Source organism: Brassica napus, unplaced genomic scaffold, assembly GCF_020379485.1.
Source record: "Brassica napus cultivar Da-Ae unplaced genomic scaffold, Da-Ae ScsIHWf_86;HRSCAF=154, whole genome shotgun sequence".
NCBI classification, from domain to species: domain Eukaryota; kingdom Viridiplantae; phylum Streptophyta; class Magnoliopsida; order Brassicales; family Brassicaceae; genus Brassica; species Brassica napus.
In genome coordinates, this window is record NW_026016909.1 from 31,708 (window position 1) to 54,576 (window position 22,869).

The following is a 22,869-nucleotide window of genomic DNA, read 5'->3' on the forward strand; positions in this document are numbered from 1 at the left end:
ATTATTTTCTTTTACCTACACAATCTGAATCACTTAGCAACCCAAATTAGCTGTTAAACGTAACCAAAATGTTCAATTTGAGTTCCATTTGGCAAGTTTACTCACCGGTTAAGAAGATCAACTAACTAGAATTCACATACAATTTAATTTGTTTCCAAGTATTTCCACCTGACTATGTAACATCAGATTTTAATTAGAGTTAGATTGAATGATTTTATGTTGTAATCAGTGAACCATTACGCATTGACCTAAAACATTTTTTCTCAAGTCAACCTGACTTAAGTTCCCGCGAACCATCGAATAGACACAACTCATATATATTAAGCATGTTTATATTATTATATACAAGAAGGTATCTAAATTCTGTAACAATGATATCCATATTTAGGCCTATTTTCTGTCGACGATTTTGTTTAAGACCCATCAAATGCCATGTTAGGAATACAATAAGGAATAGTGGAATACACGACCAAGTTCAGCAAATGCAGAAATTAGTCGCTCCCCATGACACATGAATGATGATATTTTCATATTAAGCACTCGAATATTTGGGTTAAACATTTATGCAATGATTTTAGGAATTACATGACAGAACAATACTACATAAAAGTTATGATGAATTAAACTGTATTTTTCTTTCTTTTTAAACTGAATTAAACTGTATTTGTTAGGGAAAAAATAACAAAAAGAACAAAACATTCCATGTTTTTGTCTCTTAATCTTTGTTATGTCACCTGATAACAACATCTCCAAAATAATATATATCTTACACCTCATTAATCCCTTCTTAACTATTGTATTAATAATAAACTAGATAGTAAACGGAAATTTTAAATGATCGTTCAGATGTTTTAAGATCTTTCAGTGATCGCTTTTTCTAGGCGTTGTTTCATTTCTGATACGTGTGGGTCATTTCTCTACGAAAATCCAGGACAATGGTCAATGTATCTAGTTTTGAGACAAGTCATGTTCATTCAAGAAGTCCCACACAGTCGGAGATGAAGAAGGGGAAAATCGAAGAGAAGGCAAAGACCGTACCTTTCTACAAACTGTTTTCTTTCTCGGATGTTACCGATGTGTTGTTGATGATCGTTGGTTCGGTCGGAGCTATCGGAAACGGTCTTGGTTTTCCGTTGATGACATTGTTGTTTGGTGATCTTATTGATACGATTGGTCAAAACCTATTCACAAACGACATTGTCGAGTTAATCTCCAAGGTTAGATATAGATGCCCAAAGGAAACGATCTTTCAAGTTTTACTTGGTTATGTTTACTTTATTTTTTTGGTTTTCTTCGTTTTAGATTTGTTTGAAATTTGTCTACCTTGGACTTGGGACATTTGTAGCCGCCTTTCTTCGTAAGTAATACTCTCTGATTCAATTAAATATTGTTTAATACAATGTAAACATTTTCAATGTAAGATTTGACATAAATACATTAACTTAACCTCAAGTGAGAATTAATAAAAAGATAGAAAATATCATGCTATTAATTAATTTATGTAGAACATAACAAAACAGAACTACTGTATACACACATTTTTTTTGTTTCTTGTCAAGGAAGAAAGCAATTTCGTTTTATGTTTTCCCGTGTTCTAGAGGTGTCTTGTTGGGTGATTACGGGAGAAAGACAAGCTGCAAGGATAAGAAGTTTATATCTGAAGACAATTCTAAGACAAGACATTGTATTCTTCGATGTCGAAACAAACACAGGAGAAGTTGTTGGTCGTATGTCAGGTGATACTGTTCTTATACTAGATGCTATGGGTGAAAAGGTAAACAAACGAAAAATATCCAGAAAATAGATGTTATTGTATACATACATTGAAATATATGAAGTGTCAAATTTTTTCTCAGGTTGGGAAGTTTATACAGTTGCTTGCAACTTTCTTGGCTGGATATGCTTTAGCGTTTGTGAAAGGATGGTTACTTACACTTGTTATGTTAGCCTCAATTCCTCTCCTAGCTATGGCTGGTGCAGCTACATCGATTATTTCCACTAAAGCTTCTTCTCAACAACAAGCTGCTTATGCCAAAGCATCAACTATTGTCGAACAAACTTGCGGGTCTATTCGAACCGTAAAAATACTTCTTTCCCTCCTTTATTGTTGACTTATCATAAAATATATAGAAGTTTGAAACATAAACCATGTTATTGCATGATTCCAACAGGTTGCTTCATTCACGAGAGAGAAGCAGGCGATTAGTAGCTACAAAGAGTTGATAAACTTGGCCTATGAGTCGACTGTCAACCAAGGTTTCTCTACGGGTTTAGGGTTGGGAGTAATGTTCTTGGTGTTCTTTTGTAGCTATGCTTTGGCTATATGGTTTGGTGGAGAGATGATACTCAGAAAAGGGTATACAGGTGGTGCAGTGATTAATGTAATGGTCATTGTGGTCACAAGTTCGATGTGAGTAGAACATATCTTCCTTAGTCTCAAAACAGTTAAAACAATTACAATTGTAATTTTTTTAGGGACAACTTCCCACTTCTGAATTAAGTAAATCTCACATCAGAAGCGAGAAGAGATTTAAGTAATGTATATAAGCGAGATGAACCAATTCACTTATTGCCAATTGGTTTTGAGTTGGAAACCAATCTAACTGTTTTTTTTTTCTTTTTCTTTGGATAGGTCTCTAGGGCAAGCAGCACCATGTCTAACCTCATTTGCAGCAGGTCAAGCTGCAGCTTATAAAATGTTTGAAACGATAAAAAGAAAGCCGGTAATTGATTGTTTTGACCAAAACGGGAAGGTTTTAGAAGATATACAAGGAAAAATAGAGCTGAGAGATGTGTGTTTTAGTTACCCTGCAAGGCCTAGAGAAGAGGTCTTTAGAGGATTCTCTCTGATGATCTCAAGTGGCACAACCACTGCTTTGGTAGGAGAAAGCGGGAGCGGGAAATCTACTGTGATCAGTTTAATAGAAAGGTTCTATGATCCGAATTCCGGCCAAGTGCTTATTGATGGTGTTGACTTGAAGGAGTTTCAGCTGAAATGGATTAGAGGAAAGATTGGATTGGTTAGTCAGGAACCGGTTCTGTTTTCTTCAAGTATAATGGAGAATATTGGGTACGGGAAAGTCGGAGCGACTGTCCAAGAGATTGAAGCAGCTGCGAAGCTAGCAAACGCGGCTAAGTTTATCGATAAGTTGCCTCGGGGTTTAGAGACAATGGTAGGTGAACATGGAACTCAGCTCTCAGGAGGACAGAAACAGAGGATTGCAATCGCTAGGGCCATACTTAAAGATCCTAGGATTTTGCTGTTAGATGAAGCGACAAGCGCTCTTGATGCAGAATCCGAACGAGTGGTTCAAGAAGCTTTAGATAGGGTGATGGCTAACCGGACTACTGTGATTGTCGCACATCGGTTAAGCACGGTGAGAAATGCTGATGTGATTGCTGTTCTTCACCGTGGACAGATAGTTGAAGAAGGTACATGATACACATTGTTACTTAAGGATATATATATATTCTTTTGGAATATAAAATTGTTTAGCTTTTGTTTTACTTTTATTACATTTTACATTTAAGGTTCACATTTGGAGCTACTCAAGGATCATGAAGGGGTTTATTCACAACTTATACGGCTACAAGAGATAAACACGGAATCAAAACGATTAGAGATTTCAAATGGACAGCAAGACGGATCTATCAGGAATGGAGGAAACAGTGGCAGTAGGATGCATGGTGATGATGATGATGAATCTGTTTCCGCTCTTGTCTTACTTGCAGGACAAGAAAACACTGAAATGCCTAAAGATATGCCCAAAGATGTGTCAATTACTCGAATTGCTGCTCTTAACAAACCGGAGGCTCTGATTCTTACACTTGGAACCATAGTATGTGCACTTGACGGCGCTATATTCCCCATCTTTGGACTCTTCTTTGCTAAAGTTATCATGGCTTTCTTCCAACCGCCTCATGAGCTGAGGAGCGATTCGAGATACTGGTCGATAATATTTGTGCTTCTTGGTGTACTCTCTTTGGTAGTGTATCCAACACATATGTCCTTGTTTGCTGTAGCTGGAGGGAGACTGATTCGTAGGATACGATCAATGTGTTTTGAGAAAGTTGTTCACATGGAGGTTGGGTGGTTTGATGAGCTCGAGAACTCGAGTGGTGCCATTGGAGCAAGGCTCTCTGCTGATGCAGCCTTGATCAGGACACTTGTGGGCGACTCGTTGGCTCTAACTATCAAGAACGTTGCAACCGCCGTGGTGGGAATAATCATAGCTTTTGTGATTAGCTGGGAGTTAGCTGTTATTATCTTAGTACCGATTCCTTTAACTGGAATCAATCATTACGTTCAGATTAAGTTCATGAAAGGCTTCAGTGCAGACGCAAAGGTTGGTTCTTTTTCATTAAATAGGTTTAGGGTTTGTTACTTTTTCAACAAGAAACTGAAATAAATTGTTTGTAGACAAAGTACGAGGAGGCGAGTCAAGTGGCGAGTGATGCGGTTGGGAGTATAAGAACGGTTGCGTCTTTCTGTGCGGAGGAAAAAGTGATAGAGATGTATAAGAAACGATGTGAAGATTCGATCAAATCGGGGATGAAGCAAGGACTAGTCGCAGGATTAGGGTTTGGTCTCTCCTTCTTCGTTCTTTACTCTGTCTACGCTGCTTGTTTCTACGCAGGTGCTAGATTGGTAAAAGACGGAAGGACAACTTACAACGGTGTTTTTGAGGTTTTGTCTTCGTTCTTTTTCTCCGGAAATCTATAGTAGACATTAGTGTTCGGGTTCGGTCTGGATTTCGGGTTTTGCTTTCAGCCTCCTAGGCACCATTTGGATTTTATATATGTTTAGGTCAGGTTTTAAACACACTTTGGTTTCAAATATATTTTATAACTAGATGTTTCACCGCGTTCATCCGGGCATAAGTATTTTATAATTACTTATTAATACATACATTACTAATTAAAAAAAAAATATAGTGATAAATTAAACCAATATATATATATATATAGTGATACATAATTATTTATGTTTTCATTTGAATTTTTTTACATATTATATTTTTTTGAAAATTTCTTTGTACAATAATTTATTATTAATAAATAAATCTTAGAAATCACTTAATATTCTCTTTTCAATTATATAAATTATGAATTTTACTTGATTAATATTTAGTTATGTGTTTTTTTTTTAATTTTACCAATTTTAAAAGATATTTTTGGATAACACAATATATATAAAGGAACTATCTCTTTTTTTAATATGTTTTTAGATTTTGGATAATTTTTATTATTATTAATTTTAATCACTTATTTAATTAAATAAATTATTATTTTTTATTAATTTTTTGGCTAATTTATATATTTTATTCTTTAAAGGTATAAACGAAATTAACGTATGTAACTTTTACCGAAGCTCGAATGCGAAAAAATCACTTCACAAATAATAGTATAGATAGATATATAGATATATCCAAGACACATTTTAGAGCATAATCTATTTCTAGTTTGGTTAATTTTAATTATGTTCAGATAATTTTAGATGGCATAACAAAATAAACACAAAATTGAATATCTGAGATACTTATTTAGTTCTTGAATACAATTTGGATACTAACTCAAATTTTTATGTCAGTTTTTTTTGGGTTATTCGAATTTTAAATATTTTGGGTTCGGTTAATAAATAATAACACTTAGGGCAAATGTATGTTTTACACAACTCTACTTGATCAATTCGAGTATTTTTACAGTTTGGACATGTTTTTTTTGTTCGGATTCGGTTCGGATATTAGATTACTGTTTTTTATTGCCTAGACCTGCTAGAAGAGGCTAAATGTTTTTCTATTGGATGGGTTTGCGCCAGGTTTTCTTAACATTGACGGTGACAACAATTGGGATTTCTGGGGTGAGTTCTTCCGCTCCTGATTCAAGCAAAGCTAAGAGTGCTGCTGCTTCGATCTTCAGAATCATCGATAGGAAATCGAAGATAGACACGAGAGATGAATCAGGGATGGTGTTGGAGAACGTAAAGGGAGATATCGAGTTTTGTCACATAAGCTTTGCTTACCAAACTAGACCTGATATTCAGATTTTTCGTGACCTTTGTTTCTTCATTCGTGCCGGAAAGGTAACATTTTGTATACAAATTATAAAACTTATAAATCTTAAGTGATATATATGTAGAAAATGGACTAATCTACCTATAGTCAATTTGTTTGAAATATATCTGACTTAATAATAAACTGATGCTTCTTTCAAACTTTACATGTTTACTTTTCTAATTCTTGTGCTTATTTCAGACTGTTGCTTTGGTCGGAGAAAGTGGATCAGGTAAGTCTACGGTGATATCGCTGTTACAGAGGTTTTACGATCCGGATTCGGGTCATATCACTTTGGACGGAGTTGAGCTCAAGAAGCTGCAACTGAAATGGCTGAGACAACAAATGGGGCTTGTAGGGCAAGAACCTGTACTGTTCAACGACACAATACGAGCCAACATTGCTTATGGAAAGGGAGGAGAAGAAGCAACCGAGGCTGAGATCGTAGCTGCTTCTGAGCTCTCTAATGCTCATAAATTCATCTCTAGTATACAAAAGGTGACTGAAACAAGATCTTTTGATATTTATATTATTACTTGTGTTGCAAGTAAAAACTCTTTCATGTTTGGTTTTAGGGTTACGATACTGTGGTCGGTGAGAGAGGGATACAGTTGTCAGGAGGACAGAAGCAACGCGTGGCGATTGCACGTGCCATCGTGAAAGAACCGAAGATCTTATTACTGGACGAAGCGACGAGCGCGTTGGACGCAGAATCGGAGCGTGTGGTTCAGGACGCACTTGACCGGGTGATGGTGAACCGGACCACGATCGTGGTGGCTCACAGGCTTTCGACGATCAAGAATGCTGACATCATTGCCGTAGTGGAGAACGGTATGATCGTTGAGAAAGGGACGCACGAGACGTTGATGAATATCGAAGGTGGTGTTTATGCTTCCCTCGTTCAACCTCACATGAGTGCTTTCTAGGGACGTTAATACGGGCTCAACCCCACAGGGTTAGCCCTAATCCGTGCTAACTCGGTGAAATGCCCTAACCCTTATTTATGTAACAGTGTTTAAAAAAGGCTGGTCCTAATAGGTCTAGGGTTTAAATCTTAACTTTTTAATTTTGATTGACAAAATTATTATAAATATATACTGAAATTTTAAATTTGTTAGATAATGCAAAATATATTTTTTCCGTCAAAATTTCAAAAAAAAATCAAATTTTTCTGCCAAAACGGAAAATCAAGTTTTAGCTAAAACAGAAAATCGAGCCAAAAACTAAAAATCGAGTTTTTTCCCACAACTAAGAATCAAATTTTTCCGCCAAAAACGAAAACTGAATTAAGAAAACTGAGTTTTCCCGCCAAAAACTAAAAATCGAGTATTCCAGCCAAAACCACAAAATCAAGTTTTTCCGCCAAAACAGGAAAATTGAATTTTCAAGCCAAAACCACAAAACCGAGTTTTCCGTCAAAAAGTGAAAAATGAATTTTTCCGCCAAAACCACAAAATCAAATTTCCCGCCAAAACCGAAAAAACTCAATTTTAAGTTATGGCGGGAAAATCGATCTTTTGTTTTTGGCGGGAAAAACTCGGGTTTGTGGTTTTAACGGGAAAACTCATTTTCCGGTTTTGGCGAGAAAAAAATCAATTTTTCGGTTTGACGGAAAAAATTGGGTTTGTGATTTTGGCGGAAAAACTTGTTTTTGGTTTTGGTGAGAAAATTTGATTTTGTGGTTTTGGCGGGAAACTCGATTTTGCAGTTTTGGCGAAACTTGATTTTCCGGTTTTGGCGAAAAAACTCGATTTTGTGGTTTTTGTGGAAAAACTCAAATTAGGTTTTGGCGGAAAAAAACAGAATTTTTGTTTTTGACGGAAAAACTTTATTCTTAGTTGTGGGGCAAAAACTCGATTTTGCGATTTTGGCAGGAAAACTTGATTTCGAAGCTCAACAAATTGAAGGAAAGAATCATATCATATCTTAATTTTTCTAATTTTATCTTTAAAATTTAAGAACAAAAATAAATGAAATATTTTTTTTCAGTTAAATTGACTAACCCTGGTACAAACCCTAACCCTTGATTATAACAAAGTTAAAATATGGCTGAGTTAAAATAGGGTTGGGCTTATAATAAACAAAAGATGGTTGGACCATAACCCTATGGTTAACATCCCTATCCCTAGTGCTTTCTAATTGATACAATCATACAACGCCGTATTTTTCATAATAAACAAAAGATAGAAATTAAAGACACGAACGTTTCTAACAAAATGTTTTTTTTCTCCGAACAAAATGTTTTGTATGAAGAATTATTCATTGTTTGTTTGGCTGAAAATAAAGATTTTTGTAAGGATTTGAATCCACATTCGTGCTTTAGAATTACAACTAGATCACGACCCGCGCAACCGCACAGGTTTTTGTTTTCATTTATTTTTATATAAATATTTTGTTTTCAATTCTAAAATGGGATATATTATAATATATATGTGTCTATCAATTTTTAAAACATAATAATAATTTTACTGTATATTTTTTTCGTTGAATAGATTGTTTCAAACTTTCACATGTATTTGTATCTTCTTCTATATATATATATTTTCGAATTATTATTTTATTATTAAAATCATAACTATATATATAAAGATTATTAAATATTGTTTTATTGTCATATTCAAAGATATTGTAACATTTCACAAATTTAGAAAGTTTTTAAAAAATTAAGCTTTTCGCTTCATAGATTAATATTATCAAGTAAATAATTAAATATTTAGTTTTTGTTTAATTTTTAAAATACACTATATATTTTAAAATTTGTTTTCATTGGTTTAAGGTAGTAAAGATTAATCATTGTTAGATAATATTATTTTTGTTATTTAAAAAAAGATCTTTATAATTTTAAAAGTTAACATCGACAAATATTTAAATATTTAGCATATAGAGGTATAGTATTACAACATTAAATTATATCTATTTAATTTATACTATATATAAATCCAATGAATCATCTATTGTTTAAATCCAATTATTGATAGCCCAATAAAAATTTATGGTAAGTCCAAAATTTAAATGATAAGATTAGATATTAAATAAAACATGACTTTCTAGGAATAGGTCTATTAGGTCCATTTTTAAAAAAAAATCACACATGAATCAAGGTTGTGACTTCTATTTTAATATATAAGATGAATCAAACGTATCTTTCATTCGATACTACAAAAGAGTCTCACGATAACAACTTAATAGAGATCACGAGAGTATAATGAGTAAAATACAACTCTTTAGTATTTTCCTTGATCTTTCTCTTTCTCGTTATTGTCTTTGTATTCAGATGATTAGAAAAGCTTTAACCACCTCTTCTATTTATAGTACTTGGATTTTCTTATTCTCAATTGTGTTAACAAAATTTTCAACCGACGTTTGATCAGAAGAGTAAACTAGCTGATTTGTTTTCTTTTGCTTTGACGCATGATTTCCCTATTAGGCTGGACATTGTGTAGGAAATGATGAGTTAGGCCCATATTCACACAATTTTTATAAGGTCAAATTTATCCTTGAGCTATTCTCAGAGTCAGTGATAGATCACAGAAACAATTTGTATAAGGGGCAAAAATTAAAATCACTAGATAAAATACCAAAATATAGTCATGAAACAGGACAACGAATTATAATTTTTTTAGTCTCTTAAAATTTTGTCAAAACATTTGAAGTATAGGGGGCATAAAGCAATATAGCAACAGGGGCATATCTTAAATTTGTTATAAAATTAGATTAATTTTAAAAATTCTATGGTTGGCAACTGCCCCACCCTAAGCCTATGTGTTTCCACCCCTGCTATTCTTTTTTTTGGTCAACAGCTTTTTCATTCAAACCATTAAAAGCTTACACATTGTTTTGCAACATAAGGGAAGCAAGAGCAGTCTTTGCAAAGTTATCAGCTACAAAGTATGTTGTGCGCGGAATTAAAACAAAAGATAGAGATGTGAAGAGAGGAATGAGGTGACCAATATCGCATAGAAGTCCCGCTATCTCGTTCAACACCAACCCTGATCGCAGGGCGGAGATGAGGATGCTTGAGTCCAATAGAATCTGGAGACATGAAATCCCCTCTTTTGATGCTTCCTGCATCGCCTTCCGGATGGCTAGAGCCTCCGCTGTTAGTGCTGATCCGACGAGGCTGCGCGAATCAGCGCCTTGGATCTCCAAATGGGTCTTCTTATCCTGTATAAACCAACCAAAACCAGCACATTTAGACTCAGCATTCCAAGCCCCATCCACCGAACATGTCGGAACATCAGTCACAATCTTTTCTACATTGCTCCGCGAAGGGAGCTCATATGTTTCTGGTTTTGTCTTAGCAGATTCCCATTCTTTAGCATCTTGAACTGCTTTTGAAAGTGTCTCCTCCGCTGTGTACAGCTTATCCTCAAACAGTCTCTTGTTCCTTGCTGTCCAAAGGTTCCAAATGATCCAAGGGGACAGGGGAGAACAACACAGACCTGACGGTGGGAGATTTAGGACCTTGGGGATAAGAGTCAACATTTGTTGTAGTGAGCCCAAAGGGAAAGCCTGAGCTTGGGGAGCCAGGGAGGAAGATAGGAGCTAGCTCCCATGTTCTTTGAGCAAAGGGACAGTGCATGAGAACATGTTCGACAGTTTCCAGCACCCCACAAACCTTACACGCAGGAGCAACTTCCATTCCACGTCTGATCAGAAGCTCCGCGACAGGTAGGGCGCTGTTCAGAGCTCTCCAAATGAAATGTTGGATCTTTCCTGGGGCGTCTAGTTTCCAGACATGTTTGATCCAATCAAAACTAAGCAGGTTCTGTCGATGTTCTATTAGATTGGACATCATATAACCAGACTTGGTGGTATAGTTACCTTTGCTCTCTCCTAACCACACCAATTTATCAGGTGGTTTTTGGGAACTGGGGATTAGCTGTCTGATAACTTCCTCATACTGAGGTCAATGGAACCACACCAGAGATAAGTTCCATTCATTCGAGTCCGGCAGTAGCAAGTGTTGGACTTTAAGGTGCTGGTTTGTCCTTGTTGGAGGTCCGATGGGCGTCATCGGTTTTGAGGTGGAAAGCCAAGGGCTGGACCATACGTTGATACTAGCTCCATCTCCCACCAAGTATCCCAAACCCTTCTCAAGAACTTCTTTCCCTGCCATTATCCCCGTCCAACCATGTGACGCAGCCTGTTTAGGGGTGCTCTCCATAAAGGAGCATTCGGAGAAATACTTTCCTTTCAGCACTTGGGACAGCAAAGCCTCGGGATTGTTCATGATGCGCCATCCCAATTTAGCTAGAAGGACATCATTGAACGTTTCAATATCCTTAAAGCCTAGCCCCCCCCCCCCCCCACACACATTTTGGCGTTGCCATTCGATCCCAAGAAACCCACGCCATCTTCCTTTTTTCAGGTGCACTATCCCACCAAAATCGTGTTAGGATCGATTGGATGCGCTTACAGACTGACTTAGGGATTTTGAAGCTTTGCATGGAGAAGTTGGGGAGTGTTGATAGAACTGTCTGTAGCATCACATGCTTTCCTGCACCAGATAGGAACTTCGTCGGCCATGCTTCGGAGCGTTGGCGTATCTTGTCCACTAGTCCTGTAAAAACATCTCCCTTCTTGCGTCCAAAATTCTCAGGTAACCCTAGGTATTTGCCCATGCCACCTTCCTTATCTATACCAATAGAGGTTTTAACTCTACTCATGATCGACTCCGGCGTTTTCGAGGAGAAGGATATTGTTGACTTGTTCAGGTTTATACACTGCCCTGAGCAGTTCTCATATCTCTTTAGAATCCTCATTAGAGAGGTACAACTCTTCATATTGATACCACTGAAGAAGACTGTGTCATCAGCAAACAATAAATAGTTGATGAATGGGCTTCTTCGAGCCACTTGTAGTCCCTTAAGTCTCCCATTTTGTTGTTCCTTTAGGCACAGTCCCGTGAGTACCTCAGCACACAGAATGAACAGGTACGGGGACAGCGGGTCCCCTTGCCGTAGCCCTCTGTTCGGTTGGACTTTACCAAATGGCGCACCATTGATGAGGTATGCATACGAGACGGTGGAGACACATTCCATCACCCAATTCACCCACACCGAGTCAAAGCCTAGCTGGTTGAGAATTTTGGCTAGGAAAGCCCATTCAATTATGTCGTACGCTTTGCTCATGTCGGTTTTGATCACCATGGAGCATCTCTTAGTGGCTTCGGAAACCATTAGATAGTGAAGGTTCTCGTGAGTGATAAGGATGTTGTCCGTAATAGCACGCCCCGGGACAAATGCTGATTGCTGCTTGGACACGATGTGATCAAGGAACTTCTGGAGACACAGGGTTAGTATCTTTTCTATGATCTTATAGCGCACATTGCAGAGCGCTATGGGACGGAACTCTGAGGGGCTCTTCGCGCAAGGGACCTTAGGGAGTAGACAGATATGCGTTTCATTGAATGTTTTATCCATTTTTCCAGTCAGGAAAAAGTCCCGCACCTCCCTACAGATGTCCTCCCCTATCACTTCCCAAAAAGAGTGATAGAACCCCGCCGAGAAACCGTCTGGCCCTGGCGCCTTATCAGTGTTGATGTGCTTCACTGCACAGAGAATCTCCGTATCTGTTGGGATCGCAGTGAGTGTTTGATTGGTCTCCGGGGAAATACGCCTTGAGATGGCTTCTTCAACAGCCTCCATTCCACCAGCGCCATTAGATGTAAAGAGTTTGGTATAGTAGTCTGCAGAGACTTTACCAATCTCTGCCTCCTCATGAAAAGGTATGCCAGCTTCATCTTCAATAGTGGTTAGGCGATTATAGGATCTCCTTCCTTTCGTTACAGTATGGAAGTAGGCGCTGTTCCTGCCTCCTCCTTGTAGCCACTGCACCCTACTTCTTTGACGCCAATACAATTCCTCCTCTTTGTATGCTTTGCTGAGGGCTAGGGAGAGCTCCCTAATGATCTCCGGAGATGGATCTCCACAGGAAAGATGCTCCTCCAATCTAGCCTGGAGATCAATAATAGCTTTTGCACTATTCTCCTTCTTGGTTTTAAACCATTTGATTAGTTCCTCACGGCAACGCTTGATCTTAGATTCCACCTGTTCAGGTACATCTTTCTGCCAGGCATCTTCATCACTTTGCGTGCCTCTGGCATATCCTTGATGCTTCGGTTGTACCTGAACAAGCGCCTCCTCTTAGGCTTGGATGTATCCAAGTAGGTTACCAGAGGTCTATGGTCAGAGCCCTCAAAACGGAGGTAATCACAGCGGCCAGCAGGGAACGTATCAAACCAAGCACAGTTTGCTAATACACGGTCCAACCTGGCTCGGATGAAGTGTGTACATCGTTGGCCCCTCCACGAAAGGGGGTTGTCTACATGCTTCACATCCCACATGCCATTTTCCGACACAAAGCTTCTGAAGGGTATAAAAGAACCCTCACATCTCTCTGGTCCCCCTACCTTCTCCACATTATCTAAGATATCATTAAAGTCCCCTGAAAGAAGCCAGGCAGTGTCTCTGTCTCGCCCAAGTTGGGAAATGGATTCCCAAAACGCAGCTCTATTTTCCTGTTGAGGCATCCCAAATATAAAAGTGACATGAAACTCAGTATTCTTTACCTTCAGTTTAGTGTCAATGAAGTGTGGAGTCGCTACGAGTATACTGATGTCAATGTCTGCTTTCCAGAAGAGTGCCAAGCCTCCGCTGAGGCCTATTGGTGGGACTGTGAGGTGGTGATCATAGCGGAGACTCTGGAGCTCAGAAAGCACAAACTCATCTTGATTTTTGGTCTCCATAAGAAAGAGTATATCCGGGTTTAAGGTCTTTTTTATTTCCCGGATTCTTGGAACTGTCAAGTCACCTCCCAAACCTTGACAGTTCAAGCAGACAAGAGCTAAGGAATCAGGTTTTGCGGAGGCCGAAAATCCGCCCTTCGCTTCCTTGTTGCTGGGACATGCACCATTGTTGGGGGGTCTTGCGCCTGAGAGTCAGGTAAGTCTGCATTCCCACTCCTTTCCACACATAATTTCTTGCGAGGCGGGTTAGTGGAGCGAGCTGTCATCTGTTTCGAGAGGCGCGTATTTTGGAGAGGACTTCTATTCACTTTTGCTCTAGTTGTTTTATTTCCTTGAGCTGCTGGATTAGCAGTGGTTCCTCTCTTTGCCGGTGCTTTGCTTGCAGCTTTCTTTTTACTTGAGGATGCTTGAGGAGTTTTGGTTTTAGTGCTTATAGGAGAACCAATTCGCAGTGCAGCAGGGACTCTCTGACCAGACACAGGGAGGTCCCCAGCCGGTGACTGGGTCTGTTTGCTACCAGAACTTCCTTCATTAAGCTTATTGCGGAGGTCTCCTTGCTCATAGTTGACCTCAACATATTGCAGCCGTGCTATCAATGAGCTTGAGAGGCCTCCAGACCTCTGGGGTTCCTGTTGGGGACGCTCAATTCTCTCCAGTGCTGATCGTCACTCTGAGGAGTGGCTGTTAATCTCACCACGTTCCGGAATAGCCGGTAGTTCCATAGGCTCCCTGGCTGGATTCGGGGGAGGGGTCCTTGAGGACTGAGAATACTGAGGACGATCCCCATGAAGGTGGTAATCTCTCAAAGAATGGGTGGAGGAACGGTCTCTGAGCTCTCTTCTCTCAAATGTAGGCCTCCTGTCCTGAGCTCTCCCTACAGGTCTTGAATCATAAGATGATTGGTGTTGCGCATAGTCATGGTAAGGTCTCCTTTCCGGATAACTTGGTCGAGAGGTAGTTGATCTTTGAGATACCGCATGATCATCCCTAGAATGGGAATCCGAGTTCCTCATTTGGCTCGACGGAGCTCGTCGGTGGTCCTGACGTCTTCGGTGCTCCTCTATGCTCCTCAGTGTATTCTGCTGACTTATTCCCAACGTGTGGGTAGATGTTCTTGTCGAGACTGGTTTAGTAGGGGAATCATCCTCCTCATGGAAGAGAGAGTAGCAGTAGAAACAGTGTTTCTGCAGATTTTCTTACTCCAAGTCCACATTGAAGACTTCACCAGATTGAAGTTGGACCGGTAGCTGCATCTCCAGATTTTTGAGACAATCAATATCCACACGAACTCTGCCTTGGGGAATGTCCTCATCAATGTGGATACCAAGCTCTTCTCCAATAGTTTCTAGAACCTTGAAGGTCCAGAAGTGTAGGGACAGGCCGTGAATATTAATCCAGAATGGAGTACGCCTGGGGAAAGAGTTTGATACGATTGGCTCCCATCGTTGTAGAATGATCATCCATCTTTTGTAGTGGAAAGGTGCTCGCCTCATTACAGATAATAAGGCATCTTCCGTCTCAAATTTGACTTGGAACAAGTCTGGCCCTAGAGTTCTTCCTGTGACAGCGGTTTCGAGGTTCCAGAATTGGATTAGCCAGTCCAGGACCCACTGAGGTTTTTGGATCGATGGCTTGGTGACCCGACCTAAGAGAGTGAGCTTGTTGTCTTCAATGAGTTCCGAGTTGTCACTTGATGGGAGTAGGACAGGGGCTCTTCTACTTTGCGAAGAGGGTTTCCGTGTTGGGGTTCTAGATGCTTCAGGCACCCATTTTCCTTTTTCGGATCTTGAATACCGGTTTGACATGTTGATGTAGATTGCACGCTCCAGTTAGCTGGGTTAAGGATCCTCACTGCGAGGTAACGACGAGGTGGTCGGTAGATACTGATTGTGGTAGCTTTCAATTACGAGGGAGGGTACTGTCCACCGGTCCTCAGCGATGAGGTAAAGAAGCTGGTAGGTTTTAGTTTATGAAGTTTTCGACGAACAAAGCTCCCAGATCTGCCATGAGTTTTTTTCCAGATCCCATTTTTACACTGTACAAAGAACCACCATAAAAGGGGAAATCGATTGACCCAAAAATCCTCACGCCGTAAAGTGGATGCGGTGGTTGTCGGAGCTACAGGACGGAGGAGCTAAGGTGGAGAGCGGTGGAGATCGAACTAGATCTGAGAAATATGCTTGTCTGGGGAAATGGGCCTGGGAGAGATTTCAAAAAACGCGTGCATCTCACACGCTAGGGTTTTTCCGCCCCTGCTATTCTACATTTCATAATGTGTTAAAGCATTTAGGGATTGAACCTGCAGAGTCTCAGATCACACAATAGACTATAAATTTCAGATTAAACTAGGTGAATAATAAGAAAGAAGTAAACGGTAGTATTGTGACAAAAAAAAAGTAAACAGTAGTAAATTAATACAGTTGTAAATTCTGGAAAAAAAATACGCTAGACCCATGGTAGTTCACAGGAAATCATATATCAAACAATTATCAAGGTTTATTAAGAACAGTTCTAGAACTCAAATCACATCAAACAATTTTCGTTGGCGAGAGATAATCTATATCTAATTCGTAAAATCCTAAATTTCTTTGCAGATTCAATCAATTCAGACAAGAATTAAAATCATGTTTGATATGTTCACTAAATCAGTAAACCAAATTTATTTGCATATAGGTATTAAGCTCATCAAAATTAATTCATGCAATTAATAATGCTTTCGCATCTACTAATTATCTTAAGATCTAGATTTCAAATTGTCAATCCAAATCTAGCATTGAGAACAATCAAGATGAAGAATAAAAGATAAACCCTAACACTTCATTCTAACAATTCATTCGATCCTTTGAAAACCCTAAGTCCAACTGGTGATTTATTCAAACATGATCAACAAAACACAAATCATATTCTGAGCACATTTATCCAGAACCGAATAACGGGAATCGAACCAAACCAAAAAATTAGGGTTGATTCGGATTTAGGTCCTATCAATTATTCGATTGGGTCATATGTCAGTAAAACTATAAAAAAAAAACAAAATCAATGAGAAACCGAACCGAAATCCGAATGGGTACATGAATTTCTATAGTATAATTTATATTCTTATAAATTTTAACTATATTCAGTTTTAAAATAAATGGATAAGTTAAAAGTATTATTTATAAGCCGAAATACCTAAAAATGAATTATCACAATACTTTTTATTCAAAATATTCAATATTATCTGAATTATCCAATTTTTTAACAAAAACTCAAACGAAGTGATATTTAGTCTGAACACCCAAATTTCTGATACGATTTTTAATCCGAATTAACCGAAAAATTGGAACCAAATAGGATCCGCAATTACCTCAAATATTAGCAGGTTCCCAATTTTGTTACCCGAACCGAAATAACCGAAACCGAACCAAAATTTTAAAATACCCGGATAGATGTAAACTTCTAGAACTGAAGGATCAAAGAATCGAAAAAAAAACGAACCGATAACCGAATGTCCATGGCTAGTTATTGGTATCATGCGTTCACTATGTGCGTGGATTTATATTTTTTGTAGCGAAATAATAAACGTAAGTAGTTGATATATATATGTATATTTTAACCCAAAAAAAGCGCAAAAAAAAACTCAATTAACCAAAAGCTCAAGAACCCAGCATGAATTCTGAAAATCACTAAAGACATTTTGTTCTCAGAGAAGTTAGCTTAAGTCTTTCTTCTTCTTAATCTCCTAGATTCAATGCTTATACACACAAATGGATCATCCACGCATTAGATCAATGTCCATATGGGCATGATGCATGTCCATTGATCTTGAACCTATTGACCACATCCCTGCAGGCGTCTGAACAAGGTTATGGCTTTGCTGACGAACATCAGGCGACGTTGCTGCTGTGTTATCGCCCAAAGCGTCAGTTTCTTGGACATCTTCATTTCGTTTTTTAATCTTCCCTTTAGGAATAGCCCAAATGAAGCTCCCAATGATAACCTATTAAGGAGACAACACACAAGTTTAGATAAAAATGATGTCTAAAGAAGTTTGATGATGTTTACAAGCAGGCTCACCTGAACTGAGCTTGCTGCTATTAGAGGCCCTCCAACTCCACCACCAATGACACGAAAATCCGGGCAAGCGAGTGAGACCGCTAGATTCACAGTGCGGTTTGGGTAGTCATTGTCAGTTGCGTTCGGATAAGAAGTTGACAGAGTTAAGAGCTCAAAACGACCCTATAGACCATAGAGTAAACACAACAACATGAGTAGTGTTCTTCTCTTGTAAATCATAATAAACTGTAAGGACAACAATATCAAACCTCGTATTTAATAGCTCCCTGTGATGGCGATGGCTGAAGAATAGTTGCAGTAGAGACTGCACCAGTAACGGATAAAACACAAATGGCTCTTGGACTTTGCTGTGAAAAGGACACAACCTTTGATGCAATGTCCTGACAAACAAGACAAGAATGTAGATTAAAGACTAATCTCAAGAAACCTTAAAAGAAGAGACTAGAGGAAGAAGACTATACTTCACCAACGGAAACTGCGATTACGTGCGGGGTGAAGCTCATCCCGGACGATGAAGGCAGCGATCCACCTTAGAAGGCACAACATCAGGACGCAAAGTTTAGTAAAAACATAGCTTAAGATAAAAGCCCTTAGAATAAAAGATTATTCAAATTTATAAAACTCTATATTGAAAAATTCTAAAGCTTTATTTAGTCTAATAACTCTTCCCACCAGTTTTCAAAACCAATGTCCTCATAAACTAGTACAAGTCAATATAACCTCATTCCACCATTTACAGAGCCTTTCACATTAAATTTCATGAAGAGGGGTTTATTACCAATGGAACTAAGCCTTTGCTTCTTGCCGGAACAAGGAGGTCTTCCACGGCCACGTTTGTTAGAGTTTGGGGACATGGAGGAGGAGGAGGAGACTGAAGGAGACAATGCCAAGGAAACAGAACCGTCTTGTCCGTATTTTCTAGGTCTTCCTCTCTTCCGCTTCACAAACGTCTCACCAGACGGAGGAAGTGCAACCGGCGTTGGAGAATCAACCTGAGAAGTCTCAACTGGTAAAGGAGGAGACACGAGTCCAGTGGAGCCGCCTCCTTGGTTTAGGTTTGGCACGAAAGGAGAGTTGGGATTGGAGAAATGTTGAAACCCTTGCAATCCATAAAACGACGCTTGGGTTTGTGGAGGAGCAGAACCAGGCATGCCTCTTTGGATATAGTAAGAACCCGACCCGGATAACGCCATTGCTTCTCTTTGATCCATTGCTTCTGCCAAAAGGATGCAAAACTCGCTGGGGGACCTTATAAAGGTTTCGAACTTTATGGGGCTAACTGGCTACAAAAGGGGGAAGGGAAAATATCTGATTCTTATATGAAAGGATAAGAACAAAAAGCAGAATCTAAAGAGGCTTTTAAAGATATTATGACTTGGGGGTTAAGTTAACCATGCAACTGAAAAATCTCTCAAAGCTTATCAACAACACACAAGCTTCTATTTAACCTAATAGGTTTTATGTAGCTTTAGTATCAAGCTATGTAGATCCAAAAGAGAAAAGGGAAACAACCAAGAAATAAGATATGAACCTTTTCTTCTCCATCAACAACGGTGAAGAAAGGGTTTAATTACTTTCTCTCTCTCTCTCTCTCTCTCTCTAGTTCTTCTTTTGCTTTACTGAGGTGATAGAGGGAAACAGAAGAAAACAAAAATACTAGTGTATCAATCAGGTCTCTCTCCCTTATTGAGAGTTGAAAGCATTTACCGTAGATACACACAATTTTGATGTCTGACTTTGACCATACGCTCTCTCTCTCTATACTCTCTAGACTTCGTCCTAGCATCTTGTAATTTACAGGTGTGTGACGTTATTGATTGAGGCGCGTGTGTCAACCGTCATGATAGTTGGGGGAGAGAGTGAAGGTCACGCTCAAGAATGTGATGTTATCTACTCAAGACTTGTTACTCTCTGGATACACTGTTGATGATGATAAACACCGGCAAAGCTTTCAAATTTATCAAAACTCTGTTAATTTCTTTTCTCTCTCAGAGGATCTAATGTTTAGATTCCAGCCATATACACTTTAGAATGTAACTATACATTCAGTAAAGAGAAAGAACTAAAACTACTTTTGTGGATAAATTAAGCAATTATTGTTCTTGTCTCTACTGATCTAATCTCCAAATGTTTATCTATAAACAAGCCATTGATGAAAATTTAGACCTAATAATCTATCAGACAATACAGAATCTGAACAATCAACATAGGTTCTTCAACCGAATTTCAAGATAAGAACAAAATTGATTCCAAAATTTTGAGATATAAACATTAAGATAGAAGAGCCAATGCATTAGCTTTCTAACATTAATGGAACAGCGAATTATTGATGTAATGTGGTTTTTGAGCAATTAGAAAACTAGTGTGCTTTATTACTTGCCAAGTGCTCCATTGTTTGAGCAGTTTTAAGTAGATAGTAGTTGGAGTTTAATTTTTTTATTCAGTGTTTTCTTCCCAACTGCAAAATCCACATTTCTTTTTCCTCTCACTACCGTCAAGCTTGATAACACAAAATCAAATAGACCCTAGATCAAGAAACAAATCTCTTCATATAGATATAGGACTTGTTTGCATGTTGCAGTGACCTGCGACCAAAAATCAAAATGTTGTTCGGTTTTTTTTATCGCAGATTCCGTTACTTACGACCAGCTACTGCAACGTGCAACATGCAATTAAATGTTGTTTATTTCGGTGTTGAAAGTACCTGCAATCAGCCACCAGCGATCAGGTGCAAGTTGTAAAAATTTTTTTAGTCACTAATTTTTTCAGCGACTTAATATTGTGTGACTTCTGAGTGAAATATCAAACGAACAACAACATGTAATTTGCAACATTCAATTGATCGCGCAATCAATCTTGTGACAGAAAAACGAATAACAACCTGCTAGATACACCGACCGCAGGTGACATACAAACTCCATGGTGTATCAATTCTTGTCAGGTTCATTCCCTCAAAGCGGCACCGTTTGTTATAAACTTTTATGGACCGAATATGCATGGTCAAGCCCGGCTTGGGAAACCAAGGCCCAATAGAAGACGAATACGGCGTCGTGTTGGAACGGAACGTAAACAAACCCTGTAAGCAACCGTTTCCAAAACGACGTCGTGGAGGTTGCTTAGAAGAAGCGATCTTCTCTCTTCTCTCTGCTCTCTCCTCCTTCCTTCTCCGGGAAGCTCGCAATCATCAAACTTCTGGCGATTGCTCAATCACGCTTACCTTAGTGACGATCTGAGATATCTAAGTCTACTCGTCAAGCTCCGAAAATTCGGCAGGTATTGTATCTATGCTTCAAAATTTTCGAGATGTAGATCTGGATTGTAGTCATAGTGAATTTGATGCAGTTGCTGACCGATTTGATCTGTAGACTGAGAGAGATCTAAATAATTTAATTTGCGTTTTCTGTATTTGAATCTGTTTCTTGGCCTTCAACTGTTTATTGTTTTGGCCATGAACAGAGTTTTGTAGAATCTCATTGATTCACAATGGAGCGTATAGTACATGAGAGCACAAACGAACGTGCGGATCAATCGAAAGAGACACAAACGTCGCTTATAAGCGGAGTCCCTGACGATATCTCGAATCTCTTCTTAGCTAGAGTTCCAAGATCACACCACATGGCGATGAAATGCGTTTCCAGGAGATGGAGAGATTTCATCTCCAGTGACGACTTCTGCGACTATCGCAACAAGTCTAACTTAGCCGAGTCTTGGATCTACGCCTTGTGCCGCCACAACACGTGTGGCCGTGTCTTCTTACACGTGCTGAATCCCTCTTCTTCGAGAAGATCATGGAGAAGAGTCCATGAGATTCCTACGCATATCACTTTTAGAGACGGTATGGGTTTTGCAGTGTTGGGTAAGAGACTGTTTGTGTTGGGTGGATGCGGTTGGGTTGAAGGTGCTAGTGATGATGTTTATTGCTATGATGCTGCTATGAACACTTGGCTTCACTTACAACCTTCTCTTTCAACTAGAAGGTTAGGGTTCTTGATACTTGCCATTTTAGCAAATAGTTCAGTGTTTGATCTTCTGATTGCGTTTTGCAGATGCTTCTTTGCTTGTGAGACGCTGGACGGGAAGATTATGGCGATTGGTGGGTTAGGAGTGAACTCAAAAGCTCCACAGACTTGGGACATCTACGATCCTGTAACGAAAGCATGTGTATCCTTCTCAGACGCGAATATTGTCCGTGATATTGAAGATTCATTTGTAATGGATGGGAAGGTTTATGTTCGCGGTGGTGTTGGAGCTGTAGTATATGATGGATTGAGCGGAGTTTGGAAGCGCGTGGAGGATGATATGGCATCAGGGTGGCTAGGTCCAGCAGTTGTTGTAGGAGATGATCTCTATGTTTTTGATCAGAGTTTTGGAGCTACGCTGACAATGTGGTGCAAGGAAACGAGGGTGTGGATTCGTATCGGGAAGCTATCTCAGTTGGTTATGACGCAGCAATGTCGGCTTGTTGCTATGGGAAGTAATATATTTGTGATTGGTAAGGATTGCTCTACTGTGGTGATTGATGTTGAGAATGTGAGGAAGAAGACGGTGAATGGAGTAATGGTGTGTTCTTCTATACCCAAGACTTGGGATGATACTATTGATGTTATTTGCTGTAAATCTATAGCTATATAATGTTTAACACTGTACTTTTGATCCTTGCAAACTGTTTATCTTGCTCATGTAAAATCACAAGCCTGTGTGAATCAGGTGATTCTAATCACAAATCCAAATCTCAAAAGCCTTGGTTGTTGATTGATCAATGTAGCCAGCTCCTTCATCCACTAAGTTTGATCTTTTGACAAAGTCTATTGAAAATACTACGTTGTTGTCTATGTTCGACAGATGATGAGCTGCTAAGCTCTCAAATGTGGTTGGTTTGCAGACAAGAACCCACTACTCTAAAGTTACCTTCTAAATTAGTTGTGTTCCAGGAGGCGGTAAAAAGCTTACTCATGAGTTCCTTTAGTTTCTCCAAATCGCCTTTGCTTGATAAGGAGGTCTCTAACATTC

General features: G+C 39.0%; 4 protein-coding genes across 4 annotated transcripts; 2 read left to right on the forward strand and 2 right to left on the reverse strand.

Annotated features, from left to right (window-relative positions):
* Positions 1-935: 935 nt before the first annotated feature.
* Positions 936-7,144, forward strand: LOC125606383 (ABC transporter B family member 5-like). The gene is made up of 11 exons (XM_048775438.1): positions 936-1,217; positions 1,303-1,357; positions 1,599-1,774; positions 1,857-2,078; positions 2,172-2,410; positions 2,633-3,432; positions 3,532-4,346; positions 4,421-4,687; positions 5,819-6,082; positions 6,255-6,551; positions 6,629-7,144. Exons 1-11 carry the CDS (start codon positions 936-938, stop codon positions 6,977-6,979), a joined length of 3,768 nt encoding a protein of 1,255 aa, XP_048631395.1. The 3' UTR covers positions 6,980-7,144.
* Positions 7,145-14,999: 7,855 nt separating this feature from the next.
* LOC125606384 lies at positions 15,000-15,608 on the reverse strand. The gene has a single exon (XM_048775439.1). It carries the CDS (start codon positions 15,606-15,608, stop codon positions 15,000-15,002), a length of 609 nt encoding a protein of 202 aa, XP_048631396.1.
* Positions 15,609-16,903: 1,295 nt separating this feature from the next.
* On the reverse strand, positions 16,904-20,702 carry LOC125606386 (AT-hook motif nuclear-localized protein 11-like). Its single transcript, XM_048775441.1, has 5 exons — positions 18,638-20,702; positions 18,321-18,388; positions 18,108-18,239; positions 17,860-18,021; positions 16,904-17,782 (listed from the first exon to the last, which is right to left on the reverse strand). Exons 1-5 carry the CDS (start codon positions 19,068-19,070, stop codon positions 17,555-17,557), a joined length of 1,023 nt encoding a protein of 340 aa, XP_048631398.1. The 5' UTR covers positions 19,071-20,702; the 3' UTR covers positions 16,904-17,554.
* Positions 20,703-20,945: 243 nt separating this feature from the next.
* Positions 20,946-22,611, forward strand: LOC125606385 (F-box/kelch-repeat protein SKIP4-like). The gene is made up of 3 exons (XM_048775440.1): positions 20,946-21,132; positions 21,316-21,836; positions 21,906-22,611. The coding sequence occupies exons 2-3, from the start codon at positions 21,343-21,345 to the stop codon at positions 22,489-22,491; spliced, it is 1,080 nt and encodes a 359-aa protein (XP_048631397.1). The 5' UTR covers positions 20,946-21,132; positions 21,316-21,342; the 3' UTR covers positions 22,492-22,611.
* The last annotated feature ends 258 nt before the right edge of the window (positions 22,612-22,869 follow it).

Coding starts and splice junctions, on each gene's coding strand:
- LOC125606383 (XM_048775438.1), top strand. CDS start 936: ATGGTCAATGTATCTAGTTTTGAGACAAGTCATGTTCATTCAAGAAGT. Junction 1,218..1,302: donor TTGTCGAGTTAATCTCCAAG/GTTAGATATAGA, acceptor TCTTCGTTTTAG/ATTTGTTTGAAATTTGTCTA. Junction 6,083..6,254: donor TCTTCATTCGTGCCGGAAAG/GTAACATTTTGT, acceptor TGCTTATTTCAG/ACTGTTGCTTTGGTCGGAGA.
- LOC125606384 (XM_048775439.1), bottom strand. CDS start 15,608: ATGTCAAACCGGTATTCAAGATCCGAAAAAGGAAAATGGGTGCCTGAA.
- LOC125606386 (XM_048775441.1), bottom strand. CDS start 19,070: ATGGATCAAAGAGAAGCAATGGCGTTATCCGGGTCGGGTTCTTACTAT. Junction 18,240..18,320: donor TCGCAGTTTCCGTTGGTGAA/GTATAGTCTTCT, acceptor CTTGTTTGTCAG/GACATTGCATCAAAGGTTGT. Junction 18,022..18,107: donor AGGGAGCTATTAAATACGAG/GTTTGATATTGT, acceptor TATGGTCTATAG/GGTCGTTTTGAGCTCTTAAC.
- LOC125606385 (XM_048775440.1), top strand. CDS start 21,343: ATGGAGCGTATAGTACATGAGAGCACAAACGAACGTGCGGATCAATCG. Junction 21,837..21,905: donor CCTTCTCTTTCAACTAGAAG/GTTAGGGTTCTT, acceptor TGCGTTTTGCAG/ATGCTTCTTTGCTTGTGAGA.